This window comes from Spea bombifrons, chromosome 2, assembly GCF_027358695.1.
Source record: "Spea bombifrons isolate aSpeBom1 chromosome 2, aSpeBom1.2.pri, whole genome shotgun sequence".
In the NCBI taxonomy this organism is placed as follows: Eukaryota; Metazoa; Chordata; class Amphibia; order Anura; family Pelobatidae; genus Spea; species Spea bombifrons.
Window position 1 is genome coordinate 114,589,450 of NC_071088.1, and position 14,696 is coordinate 114,604,145.

Here is a 14,696-nt window from a genome sequence, read left to right on the forward strand (position 1 = left end):
CTGGTTTTTATGCTCTTTCACTTCGGTCAAGAACTACAAAGCTCCGTTGCTGAATGTTAATGGATTTCTAGACCAAATTCTAAGACCATGAATGTAATTGTGTTGCCTTTTTCTTCATTTTCAGATTTATTTTAAATGGAACAAATATTATTTCCAAGTGATGGACAGGACAGTTATGTATTGCTCTTCTATATTGTAAAAAAAAAAATTGTATAGCTCAGGAAGTATTGAATAAGTAAAAAAAAAAAAAAAGTATAGGAATTGTATTTGAAGTTTTTGTAGCAGAAAATGCTACCTTTTAAAACATTTTCATGGTAGCTCTCATTAAAGAGGTTTCTTTTTAAAACCTGAAGAATCAACAGGTTGACGTGAGTAGAGGTAACGGCTCATAATGTTGATGGTATGAATAACAATTTAAAAACATCTCGCTGCAGGCTTAGCAAAATCTGCATAAATTGTGGCTTTTAAAATAAGCAAATATATAGACACACATGTCAGGTTAAAGTATTTCTATCCAATTGGATAGTGCAAAAGGGAAACATTTGGAATGTGTGTGATAAGATAATTCCTAATTTTGTTTTATGAAAAAGATACGTATCGTAATGCAGGGTGGTGAGAAAAGGTGTTAAATCACTATGTAAAGTTTGTACAGCTGAATAAAACTCCCACTACACAGCATATTACGTACGTAAAATAAATACACGCAACATTTAGCACAGCTAATATTTGCCAAGACTTTATTAAATTCCCCACAAAGTATGATGCAGGCAAGTGATCTGCAAACGTAGATGTTATGATTAATCAGGGGTCATTGGGTTTGGTCAGATTGCAACAAGGAAAGCCTTACTGAATGTATTTGATATGTACAAAGGTCCTTTGCCTTTCCCCAATGAACATAGCCAGGGAGCTTAAGGCCGGCGAGCATATCACTGTAGTATCTCTAGTGAATGCGTAAAACAAAGAAGATAGGAACAATACGTGATATCAATGTTATAGTGTTCCCATAATGGTTACTAACATCTCTTTCCAGGAACAACCCTTCTTTAGTTTGTGGAAAGTGATTAAGATACTGCCAACACTTTTTTTTTTTGTTAATGTATATTTAATTCCATGCCCTGCAATGCAAATACTGCAATGCAAATAAGTAAAATGCATACATTCATAAAAAATGGGGGGCTTCTCTGAAACCCCCCATTTTTCCACAAGCGTACAACCTTTCCTCCAAACGCTCTCAGCCATCATCCTAATCAAGACATCTGAATGGCCAACAACCTCTACAGATCATCCAGACCCTATCAACTCATCCCCATCCAAGCAGTCCTCTCCTATTGTTTCACTTTGGCCCCCCTCAACCGCCGACTAGATTGTAAGCTCACAAGAGCCGGACCCTCTTGTCCTTTGGACCAGTTTGTTATTGTGTCTGGTTTTAAATGTTTTCACTGATTGCCACAGTGCCAAGGAATCCACTGACACTATATAAATCTGATTTATGGGACCAACGGTTACAACCACTAGAATCTGTATCAAGAATTGTTTGTATGTGTTGCTTGTTCTTCTTTCATATAATTCAATTAACCCCTTCCGTACCGGGACGTACCTGGTACTTCCTGGTTAACAGTCACCGGTAGACCGGGACGTACCAGGTACGTCTCCTCCAAAAAACGCCCCCACATCACCACAATCGCGGTGATCGCGGGGGCGCTGCTGCTGCCGTCTGCCCAGGAGTCCTGGGCAGACAGCACAGCCTGTCTAAGCCCGCCCCCAAGCCTACGATCACTCCCACGGAGTGATTCTCTAGGCAGAAACAGCGATTGCAGAAAAATCTGCAATCGCTGTTTCAGCTGCCACAGGCAGCTTCAGGGAAGGGGTGGGGGTGTTGAATGGGTCCCCACACAAGTGTGGGGGCCTGATCCAACACCCCCCTGCTGCCTGATCGCTCCATGAGAGCATCAGTGCAGCGTTAACCCCTTCAATGCCGCGATCGCTGCATTCAATGCCGCGATCGCGGCATTGAAGGGGTTAATTCCCGTTTTTTAGGGGGTTCTGCTACTGGTGGTCTGCCTGGAAGCCCAGGCAGACCTCCAGCAGCAAAAACGAACCCCCAGAAGTCCTCTGATCAGCCCTGTAGGGCTGATCAGAGAGACTCCTCTCCCACAATCTCCAGTCCACTGGAGATTGTGTCCCAGCTGCCAGAGGCAGCTTCAGGGACAGGGAGACAGGGCTCTTTGGTCTCCACATTAGTGTGGAGACCAGCCCCCCCATAGTTAACCCCTACCCCCCCTCTTCCTCAATTAACCCCTTCAATGCTGCGATTGTTTATGACCCCCATCGCAGCATTGCAGGGGTTAATATTAGTCCCCACAAGCTTGTGGGGACTAAATATCAATCAATGCTGTGCTTCAATGGAGCATCAGCATTGAAAGAGTTTAAAAAAAAAAATTAAAAAATAATTTTTTTAAAAAAAATACTAATAAAATAATAAATAAAAAAAATAATAAAAAAATAATAAAAATAATAATAAAAAAAATACCAGCACTGACCTGAAAGTCCAGGGTGCTTCCAGGTCAAATGCTGGGCTGATCAGATCGCTCCTGGCCAATAGGAGTGATCGGATCATTATGGCAGCCCACGGATGACCCTGCTCTACAAAGAGAGAGGGGTCATCTAGGGTAATTATGAAAAACACAAATTATTAATAAATGAAATAATCATAATTATTACCTGATCACTTGTCGGTGACATTTTAAGTCGCTGATTATTGATCGGTCTCCCTGATTGATGTCAGCGGCCTAAACCTGTCACTTACAAGCAATCTGATAAAAAAAATATTTAAAAAAATGTAAATGCACATGTTCCAGTTTTGCCCTCATAGCTTCCTCAAAAAATGCATGAACCATGCATGTGAGGTCTTGTTGGAATCAGGGGATCTTGGTGAACAAAATGTGGTGTTTTCTTCCACTGTTGCACTTATGGTGTGCAAGAAATTCAGTGCAACATTGAAATGTATGCGTTAAAAACGCAATAAAATAATTTCCCTGTGAAGTTTGGCAGAAACGAGTGAAGAAATGGCTAGCTGAAAACTGTCAAAACTACCCTAGTTGAACACCTTGACTTGTCTACTGTTCATAAATATATACTTTTATGGGGTAATTTACAGCGGGGGGCTTCCAAAATGTCCCAAATGGGATATGGGCCCAGGAAACCAATTTCTGAAAATTCCAAATGTGAAAACGAAAATGCGCATGTTCCAGTTTTGCCCTCATAGCTTCCTCAAAAAATGCATGAACCATGCATGTGAGGCCTTGTTGGAACCGGGGGATGTTGGTGAACACAATTTGGTGTTTTTTTCTGCAGTTGCACAAATTCTATACAAAATATAATATAAAATCTAAAGCAACATTGCAACATATGCAAAAAAACCCAAAAAAATATAAAAATACCTCAAAATTTGGCAGCAACTGGCGATAAAATCCCTGTTTGAAAAGTGTCAAAATGACCCTAGTTGTACACCTTGACTTATCTACTTTTCATAAACATATAATTTTGGGGGGATAATCAGTATCTGTGACAACTATTGCAGTTATTAGACTACCATGCCAAATTTGCAAAAAATTACATTTCAAAAACACGATGCATGCCTAGCAATATTTGCCCTATACTGGTCAAAATAGATGAAAATCCTGGCCATGTTGGGTGGTTTCCAAATCAGGACAACTCAATGAATATATTTGGGATAATTTTTTCCCATTGGTTCAATGTGTGTACAATTTGTATGTATACAAAACTGTAAAAAAATGCGTTTTTTTCATTTTTTCACCACTTTTTCCAGTTTATTTCAAACAAAACAATGTACTACCCAGCTTAATATGGTTTCAAATGAAAGCCCTACTTGTCCTAAAAAAAACAATATATGATTTGTGTGGGTGCACCAATTAATAAGAGAGAAATTACAGTTGAAGAAAGACATGGCAAAAACACAAAAACGGCTCCGGTCCTTTAGCGACACGTTAGTATCAAAATCCCGGTCCTGAAGGGGTTAATAGCTTGAATTAAAAACACATACCTCCAAGTACTTTCATTGATATAAGAGGAAGGCTTGTTGATGGGATGTGGTTTGGGGTAGGTAGGTGACAGGGCTTTACCAAGTTCAAGGTGACTGTGACCTGTCTGTGGTTTACTGTTTTTATCTGCTGTGGTGTTCTTAAAAAGTTCTCCATTGAAAGGTATTGCCGTCGAGCAGATGTTTTGGGTCTACCTGCCCCTTTTTTAATGCAACAGCCCCCCACAATCTAAATGAACGTACTTGATGAGTAGAAAGAAACCTCAAATGTTGCTCTCCAACTTTCACAACATTATAAGATCGCATTCGGCTACACATACTCACATACAACAAAATGGCAGCATTGCTGTTTACTTCTAGCAACAACAACTGCGTTCTACTGGGTGTCAAAATGGAAACAACTTCTCCATTCCTACAGTGAAAAATGTAGAATATAATATATTATTATATATTATAGAATTATATCATTTAAATATTATTTTATGCTATTACAATTCAACCTACCAAGGTACATAACAAATAAACTACATTAATAATGAAGGAAGCATAATAACCCTTAATAATACCACATAAAAGTAATTTTTTATCTACACCTTCAAATGAGACTTTTCCGTATCTATCCTGAGGTGAATATTGTATCTACTGTACTGGACAAATGAAAATAATTTACCATTACATACTTCACAATATTTTAAATGAAACAAGGACACTTGTTTTAGGGAATGTTTTTATAAGTAGGGTAAGATAGGGTGAGGATGCTTTCGTGTGAGTGTGTGTAGATGTAAGTGTGTGTATTCTTGCGTGTGTGTTAAGCGTGTGCTCCTAAATGTGTATGTGGTATTGCATATAACCACCACGCATTGTGAAAGGCAAAAACCAGCGAGATTTTCATGCAAGGAAGGCTGGGTTGAGGCGTCCATACACAATGCGGTATTAATTTGGTGATATAACTTCCAAACAATCTCCCCACACCAGCCTTTCGTCCACTAGATGCTCAACAGGGCCATATATAATGCATTGTAATATCGGGGAGCTGAAATGTTCAACTCTTCTGTAAACTTCTGTTTTTTATGAATATAACCCAAATGCTGTCCCATGCTATATTTCCCTATATATATATGCTATATTTCCTCATCGTCCCTATAGGGTTACCTGGGTTTGCCAGACCTGGAACGGCTCTAGTTACTGGTTACTTGTTTTGTCGCACACATGCAGAAAAAGAGTTAATGCCCAAGACAAAATCTTTTGGAAAATGAAATGCTAATTTTATTTTATTTTCCATTGCCCTCAGTGGCCCTTTCGTTTTTTTTTCCATACTCCACACACGAGTTTTGCGGTTCTTCATACGATACAAACTTATGTAAGAAACTCAGTTCCTGGAATAGTTTGGTAAACACGACAGGTTGTTAAATAATTATGTCAACAATTCATTTTTTATGCATTTTGCCATGTATGAGAGTGACCGTTTTTTTTAGCATCATACTACCACGTTGACACTCAAGAGTCAGACAGTGCATTAAAGGGCAACCGATAGCAAAAGGGCAACTATGGATGGGCCCCTGAGGACCTCTGGGCCCTAAGCAGCTACTCCTTTCACCCTGTGGTAATAAAATATCCTTGCTTGCATTGTTTGTACAGGCAAGACTTGCGGGTATAACAGAGGTGTGTGGTAATGGCTAGATAATTACTATGGCTAGATGTAATTTTTCTCCTAAAAGTCAAAATTATAATTAAAGGGACCGGATATTATTACAAATCATTCTCCAGATGCATTCACCGCTAAGATGGACATGCTGTAGAGAAGTATGAGAAAGGATTTTGATAATTTCTCTCACCCTGTCTCAGGTATCCTGCACATCACTAACCAAGCGTTTGTTTCACTTGAACGTTGTTATCTCTTCTAAAAGCCATATGAAAACTACAAGTTGGAACATTGTTTGAGAGGTAACGACATCCACTAGGTCTCTGCACATGCCAGGATCCGGTGGAGCTAGTGGAACTTCTACTGAATGGGCTAAAATCCCATCATATGAAAAGGTGTTAGGCCGATCAGCTCATTTGGGAGGTTTAGCAGAATTTAAATGGAAAATGGTGTGAAAAAATGACATGACTAATTTTTTTTTAATGTTTGTGAGAAGCCTTGGGTTGCCCTAAACTGACTTGGCTAGAACATGTCTACACCCTCTGTAATACCAATGTTTGATAAAACTTCTTCTCTACTGGTTCCCCACTGGTAACACTGGAACCATATGTAGAACCTTAAAGGACCTGGTGTACATTGACATAATCTGGTGGCCTCTGTCAACACAAGTGCTTGGGACAAATCTGATGTCCTGTCCTTCTAGGCTACCAGCATCTGGACACCAGTTGTCTAGGTGCAACCAGGTACCTCCAAGTTGGTAAGAGTCAAATTCCCACTTACATTGCTGCCACATGCCATATATCTAAAATGAACGGGAGTGCCTTTGACCCACAGTACAATTGTTTTTGTAATTTTAATTGTTTCACATCCCCTTTTTTAGCTCATAAAGTCATTCTGACCCGGGGTGATCTTCCTGGTTAAACAATAACCGGTCAGTAAATATAACCAGTCCAGGGCACCAGTAGGCTATTCATGCAGGTGACTTGCTACCGATGTTTAAATGTTTCCATGTAAAAAAACGTACCATGCTTTTTATAAAAATAAGGACACATTTTGCCATATGTTTAAAATCAAATATTGATGAGAAAAGCACCAGCCTCTTAAAGATGATTTTTAAAAAAAATTCTTTTCTTGAAAATAGTGAAATATATATTCCAGAAAATACATTAGTAAATATATTACAGGAGGGGGGTATAAGAATCCTTCTTTTCCTAGGGTGCTAGAAGCCCTACTATCAGCCCTGCTAGTTCTATTACTTTTACAAGTGAATTAGGCTTTGGGGTACATCATTTGCTAGCTTTCCCAATGTTTTACATTCCAAAACTGCTAAATGGGATTGATCTTCCCAACAAGCCCATTAACTCTATACTGGCGTGTGGCTCGCCGCCACATCCTCCATAGTGTGTCGTACCCTGGGCCTCCTGAAGTAGGGAATATAATGTTGATGGCGCAGTGGCGGATCGGGAATGGGGGCCATTGTCCAACCTGAGCTAGCCAGAAGCATACTCTGACTTATCTCTTCATCTCTCTTACTTCCAGGAGGAGGCTGGGTCACTGAATGTCAGGGAGAGCTGAGGTCTACATATAGCCACATTGTCATTAATACTCATGGCCGCAGCCATCATATGCACTAATGTGTGGTCTCTCTAACTGCGACTACATGGACCTCGCTTGCACATCTCCTGACAGGTGGTATATTTGCCTGTCATCTTCTAATGTGCCCACTGAGCAGCCAATCAGTGAAAGAATCATTGGACCATGGCTGGGGGAGGAGGGCAACTGCAGAGCTGCAGCTTCAGCCTCAGAAAGTGCTTGCTATTTTTTTCCTACTTATAGAGGCTGTCATGGACTGCAAGTGGTCCCTTTAGCAAACATCAAATATCTTCGGCACCATGTATTGCTAACAATGGCTTCTCCCCGTTTTCCTGATCCCCAAGCCTTAGAATATATATATATATATATATATATATATATATATATATATATATATATATATATATATATATATATATATATATATATCATAATTTAATATATATCATAATATATAAGAAAATATTGTGCCCAAGACTAATGATTCAGAACTATTTCATCCCAAAATAAATAAAATAAACTACAAGCACGTGAAAAACCCACACAGCGCATGTTCCCATATCAAGTATTCCCTTATATACAGCCTTTAGTAAATCAGCGAACAATAAAGAAAGCCGGGCATACGCGGTCCGCTTCACCCGTCCTCCGTATCGATGACAGGCATCGCGTTCACACTTCCCACAACAGTGGGCGCGTCTATTCGGAACAATAAGTGAATGGAAAGTGACGTTCAGGCACGGGATTGGCTGTTCATGAGAACTCTCTAGTAAGCCGTCATACAGTAGTAGCGCGATTGCCTAATAGCAGCCGCTGCACTAGAAGTGGTTGCAGGTGGCTGCGCTCAGGATAACCAGCCTTACAGGTTTCGGTATCTGACACATTGTAAGTGAATGCTTGCCTGAGATGTGCTCTGAAAGGTAATGAATAAGTTGTACACGTGTAATCAAGGAGGGTGCAGTACAGCGAAGCAGAAAGTCTAGATGATGTCATAAGTGTGTGTCCACACTACGTTTCTTCCTTTACAGGTGTGTGTGAGAAAGGCTGTATACGGTGTATGTGTTTGATGCTCAAAACTTTATATATATATATATATATATATATTTGTGATTCATATTATACCTTAACCTATGTGTGTATTTGTTTTGTTACTAATTGCCTTTATATTATGCTTTGTTCTCTTGCAGGTGCTTCCAGTTCAATGACGGAGTGACCGATTCTCTGTCCTGCTTTTGTGGCAACCCTGGGACATCCTATTAAAGCAATAATAACGTCAGCGTTTGAAAAACTGGAACGTTACCCTTTGTTCAGCAAGCAGGTAAATGAAGTTCTTTGAAACAAAGTTAACTTGTTTCCCTTTTTGGTTCATACATGTACAGCGCTATGGAATATGATGACGCTATATAAAACGATAAATAATAATAATGATCTATATTACAGCATGTATTCAGAAATGCCTTGAGATGTATGGAGTGAGATGAACCTGGATAATGTAAATTTTCACCTGACAGAGAGCAATTCAACTTGTAGAGGGGGGAATCTCTATTATAACTAGAGGGAGCCCCCTGATGATGTCATAGTGACATCACTGGGGGGAGTCACTTTAACTATTGTTGTTAAATCTTACGTAATGATTCAGGCACAGGACTCTGTAGCCCTGTTTTTCTGATCATATTGTGTTACTGTAAGGGATCCCCCCTGCTGTTTCGGCTCAGACCCTCTTTTAAGAGAATGCCCAAACAGAAACCGAAGCATTCTAATTTCTTTGAATATAACCCCATTTATCACTATGTTTAAGCTGTCATAAAACAGCAGCGCCTTGCACTAGCAGTGTGTACCGATGCAGTCAGGAACGTCACCTGTCATCAAGGGGTTAACATCCCAAGTAAGCCCTTCTCCACGAAGATGACGTATGACTCTCACATACCTTCCTTTCACAGTATGTGTTGCTCATATACACATTTCCGTGACTTGCGGAGCATTCGCAGTTCCTAGGAATAAAGGGCATCAAGGAAGAGGTGTTTGGCTTCAGATTGAGATGCTAACTTATTTGAATTTGTTTGCAACTTGATCTCTACTAGTACTTGCAGGTTATGGTGACTTATTTTCACCTGAGTACTTGGTAACATTTTCTGTGTTTTAAATATATATATATATATATATATATATATATATACATATATATATATATATATATATACATATATATATATATATATATATACATATATATATATATATATATATATATACATATATACATATATATATATATATATACATATATATATATATATATATATACATATATATATATATATATATACATATATATATATACATACATATATATATATACATATATATATATATATACATATATATATATATACATATATATATATATATATATATATATATATATATATAGGTATATGTGTATATATATATATATATACCTCTTTGAAATGGAATTGTTTGCAATTACATGGACTGTACTGTAATAGCTCTCTGTGTTTTGGCAGAGAGACTGTTTCATGGTCTCATAAATGGCTCATGTTCTATATTTTCACAATATGTGAAACTACTTTGCTATGTACTGGTTTGACTTTTACAAGCGTAGATAATATTTATTCACAGATCTACAGATTTGCAGATATCTGGCACACCATATTTATGTGCATGTTATTCTTTTCTTACTTATGAAGGTTAGAGACATTTCATTTTCTTTCAGGGAACAGTGAAAGCGTGAAGTGCTGTGTTTATATGCAGGCGATACATAGTGAATAATTCTCTACAAAACAATCCGCATTGCTCTGATGTTTGCTTGTAAAACCATCAACAATTTGTGTTGGATACGTCCGATTTTCTATTCTAACCAACTTTGGCTATTGTAACTTTAGCCTGTGAATTTTAAGTAAATTGGTGTGGTCCAGGTCGGAAGGGCCCTTTCTAAACTATTTTGAACCGGTATGAGGAGACAGGAAGAAGGGGTCTCGGGACCCTGTACTTACACCAGTAAATGCTTTGCAAAGGCTTATGACATACTCACCAACATTTCCTAAAGGAGGGGGTCCTAAAGGAGCGAGACCACACACTATGTGTGACCCTGCAGCATTGAGCTCTAGGCTACCCATTACAGATACTGGGTAGTTTGGAGTTCACAAGAGTTCACAAGTGTTTAGGGTGTGTGTGTCTTAGACGTACTGCCTGTGCACAGTGTCATTTTTTCCTTTAATCCTATTAAGTTGGGAGATTGTACATCATTGGGACATCATTGGTGATTTTCCATTGTGATTGAGTTCAGGATTTAACTGGTGCCATGTAGAGGAATTGAGGGCCGAGGGTAAAAAAAAACAAACAAAAAAACCCTCCGCTTTCTTTAAACCTCTTTATTATACCAAAATAAGTGCCAATTTAGACTTCATTAAGTTACCGATGTAATCTGATAATGTACCATGTTCTTTTTCTTTAAAGGAATGGCATTTATCTCTGGGAAGACTTCATGGGTGGCATTTAACGGTGGTATCTTGATGGGATTTGTCACTGCTTTCTTCTTACTTCGGGTTATGACGGAGTATGGTGAAACTCAAAAACCTTTGGAGATTCGGTCGTGGAAAAATAATCTGCACGATTATTTACTGTCTCACAATGCTCACAGCCATTTTTCAGGTAAATTTTCCTCCAGCAAAAAATTTACATACAGGTGATACGTAGTGAATAATTACGTGCAAAACAGCATTGCTCTGATATTTGCTAGTAAAACCATCAAGTGTTGGACACATCAAATTTTCTATTCTAAGAAACTGTCTATTTTAAGGTAAGTTTAACCTTTTGTGTTGTGAGGCAAGGTTTGTTTTTTTAAGTACAATTTTAAGTATGCGTAGGTGGCTAGGTGTGGCAGGGAAGGGCTGTGGGTGTCAGGGCACAATGTTACAGTTGGGTGTCGGTACCTATATATATATATATATATATATATATATCTCACAATGAGACTTTTTGGGAAATAAAAACCAGCACCAAAAATAATTGAGTACCAGACCCATATTTTATGGTGCCATTATTGTGCAATTGTTTCGGATGAGAAGAGGGACAAACCAAATATTTTTAAAGTGTATTTGAAGAACACATTAGTCCTAAATAAAACACACATGCAAACACATAGTTCCCAAAAAATCATTGTAGCCCAACTGTGAGAGCACCAGTATAATCCTAATACTAAGTATTTCTGGATAAAAGTAATCATTTGCAAGTTCTGTGGATAATAAACAGGGCAAATAAACATGTAGCTTTCCAAAAATATTTAATGTTTAATCAACTCTTTATCATATGGATGTAGCTTAAAACAATCTGTATTTCCTTTCTTCCTTGTATCAGTTGATATTTCCTGCTTGCTAGTCTTCTTTGTTTCAGATGAAGCAGCTTCTGCTAACTTACTTTTGTTTCATTTTAATGTGCGTTACGGAATGCCAATTTTTTTTTTGTATTTCTTATATTTTTATGTTGCAGGTAATAGCAGTGTAAATAATGACCTATTCAGGAAAGTCAGGGTGCTTTGCTGGATCATGACAGGACCAACAAATCTGGATACAAAAGCAATACATTTAAAGTACTCCTGGACACGTCACTGCAACGTGGTCTTATTTATGAGCTCTGTTGACAATAAAACCTTCCCAACGATTGGTTTGGGTACCAAGGAAGGCCGAGACCAGCTCTATTGGAAGACAATTCGAGCCTTTCAATATGTGCACAAGCACTACTTCAACCAGGCCGACTGGTTTTTCAAAGCTGACGATGACACATACGTGGTAGTGGATAATTTACGTTGGATGCTTTCGAACTATACTCCTGAGCAGCCGATCTACTTTGGCAAGCGCTTCAAACCCTTTGCTAAACAGGGTTACATGAGTGGGGGAGCTGGCTACGTACTGAGCAAAGAAGCCCTTAAGCGATTTGTGGAAGGATTTCATTCTGGCGTCTGTGCCCACACAACTTCTGTAGAAGACCTGGCACTGGGTCAGTGCATGGAAAAGATGGGGGTTGTAGCTGGAGATTCCAGGGATACTGAAAAACGAGAAACGTTCCATCCATTCACGCCAGATTATCACCTGACAGGGCATTTTAGCAAAAGTTTTTGGTACTGGAGCTACTGCTTCTACCCTATTGTTGAGGTAAGTACACAAAAACGACACGAAAGCCTTGGGAAACCCAAAATGATTGAACACAAAAAATACCATTTGCAATACTAAAACTGTTTAATGTGCTACATCTTTTGCCTACTTTCTAGCATAGCCCCCCCCCAAGGGAAAGTGTCCTCCTCAACCATCTTATATTGTCTATTTGCATTTAAGGCACATTTTTATGCTAAAATACTGGTTACTTTAATTGTGGTTACCACAATTGCCAACTGGACCAATAGACCAAATATTATACTTAGCAAGTTGTCTATGTGACGCTAGCACTATTTGGCACTTTTTATACTTTTTAATAATTAGTTTCTACTTGTTAGCTTACTTTAAAGGGGGTCCCATGGAAAAATATTTTTCTCCTTGAAGGTAAAATACAGTGCTGTATACAGTAATGGTGGTTAGGTTTGACTACACAACAAAATAAGGATTTTTGTGTCATTTAATTTCCTTTATCTGCAGACTCTTCCTTAACTCTATTGACTTTCAGTAGTCTGTGATGATTGAGACTGAGCCATTGTGGTAAATCTATTGTTTACCACAAAGCATTATGATAAGGAGAAGGAGTGTTAACATGGTAGATTGGACTCAAATATCACAACTACAACACACATAGACACTACAAATATGCAGCTACCTGAAAATACAACATCTAAAACTGTTTCAAAAAGTAGAACATTTGGTGGGAGTTCTCCCTTAAAGTGTCTGCCAAGATTTAATACTGGTGAGCACTGGAACATGGCGAAAGGACACTGTGTTTTATTTAAAAATGTTCACACAACTTATAAATGGTACGTTTTATCCTTTAATACACCATAATATATGGTATTTACATATATTACAGTGTAGGCCACCTCAAATTATAGATATTTTTATTTGGAAATAAAAATCTGATGTCGGCAAAGTTTTGTGTGGAATTTTACGAACCATAGTTAGTGCTGGAGGAGTAAAATGAGTGTTTTAAAAAAAAATACATTTTTTAAGAGTGGAATACAGGATATATGGATGATTTATGAAAAATTATGAAAACTTATGAAAACGGAAAAAGTACATTTCAGTAGAGGTAGGAGTACAAGTAGGGACTACAAGATCAACTAAATCAACTTAATTAAGGAAGTAAGAATGAAGTAACAATTAAGGAAGTAAAAAAAAAAAGTGTTATCTTAAAATATGATGTGGCTGACAACCCTGCCTTATGCAATGCGATAGATCACGATGCAAGAGGAAGCTTGCAAATGAAAATAGCATACGAGCAGTAGACCTTTATCAGAAATGGAATATTTTGAAATGGAATATTTACCATTTAGTAAAGAGGATAAAGAAAAAAAAATAACATATGCTCAATGTCTTTTCTCCACAGGGTCCACAGTGCTGTTCAGATTTGGCAATATCATTTCATTACGTTAATCCTGAACTCATGCATACCTTAGAATATTTCACCTACCATCTTAGACCATATGGATACCAATATCGTTACCAGCCACCATTACCAGAGAATGCAAATAGACTGCCGGTTCACACCCAGGAGGAGACTGTAGTACAGGAGAAAACTATGAGACCCAATGGAACCGTATCTCTCAAAACATAAGAGAATTCTCACCGCAAGTCTATAAGTGTAAGGAAATATATTTGTGGCGAAGGATGATCATGGACTTATCCACTATACTTTAATATATGGGGGGAAATATCAAGTCTTTTTTTAGCTGTCTTTCCCTCTAAAGAAGTATCTTATGGACTATGTTTAAAGGTCAACTATGCTGATCCAGGAGGAGGTGTACTAAATATAAAAAAGAGCTCTTGCACACTTCATAGTGCTAATCGTATATATACTGGTGAAGAATCAACAAAAACTGGATTACTAAATGTTCAGTTTGCAAGACACTTAAGTAAATTGTGTGTGTATATATATATATAGTCATACATGACAATCATATGGCATCCGAAACATTGTACACAGTTAATGATGTTATTGCATTGAACTACTTTTATGAGTCTTTGTGGGTTTTTTTTAATGAATGTTGGAAAGGATGTCATTAGTTTACTACATACCTGTACTGCAGAAGGGGCATTGTTATGTTTTTTTTTTTTAAAGGAAACGAATTTATATACTGAATACTTTATAATACAATATTAATTATTTCGTACTCATTAACATGAGATAACAGATCATGCAGGACATTGCTTCTAATAGCACATTAAATCAATAACTGGTTTCTTT

At 37.9% G+C, this 14,696-nt stretch overlaps 1 protein-coding gene across 2 annotated transcripts; it reads left to right on the top strand.

Annotated features, from left to right (window-relative positions):
• Positions 1–8,113: 8,113 nt before the first annotated feature.
• On the top strand, positions 8,114–14,078 carry LOC128473527 (glycoprotein-N-acetylgalactosamine 3-beta-galactosyltransferase 1-like). 2 transcript variants are annotated; one of them, XM_053455778.1, is made up of 5 exons: positions 8,114–8,320; positions 8,480–8,610; positions 10,770–10,964; positions 11,802–12,463; positions 13,839–14,078. In XM_053455778.1, the coding sequence occupies exons 3-5, from the start codon at positions 10,772–10,774 to the stop codon at positions 14,064–14,066; spliced, it is 1,083 nt and encodes a 360-aa protein (XP_053311753.1). In that variant the 5' UTR covers positions 8,114–8,320; positions 8,480–8,610; positions 10,770–10,771; the 3' UTR covers positions 14,067–14,078. The 2 variants fall into 2 exon arrangements, with proteins under 2 accessions (XP_053311753.1, XP_053311754.1); XM_053455779.1 differs by having other exon boundaries at positions 8,133–8,177.
• The last annotated feature ends 618 nt before the right edge of the window (positions 14,079–14,696 follow it).

Bases quoted from the DNA above. Each gene is read 5' to 3' on its own strand.
- LOC128473527 (XM_053455778.1), top strand. From the start codon at position 10,772: ATGGCATTTATCTCTGGGAAGACTTCATGGGTGGCATTTAACGGTGGT. The intron at 10,965-11,801 runs GTAAATTTTCCT...TTTATGTTGCAG, and splicing joins TGCTCACAGCCATTTTTCAG to GTAATAGCAGTGTAAATAAT. The intron at 12,464-13,838 runs GTAAGTACACAA...TTTTCTCCACAG, and splicing joins GCTTCTACCCTATTGTTGAG to GGTCCACAGTGCTGTTCAGA.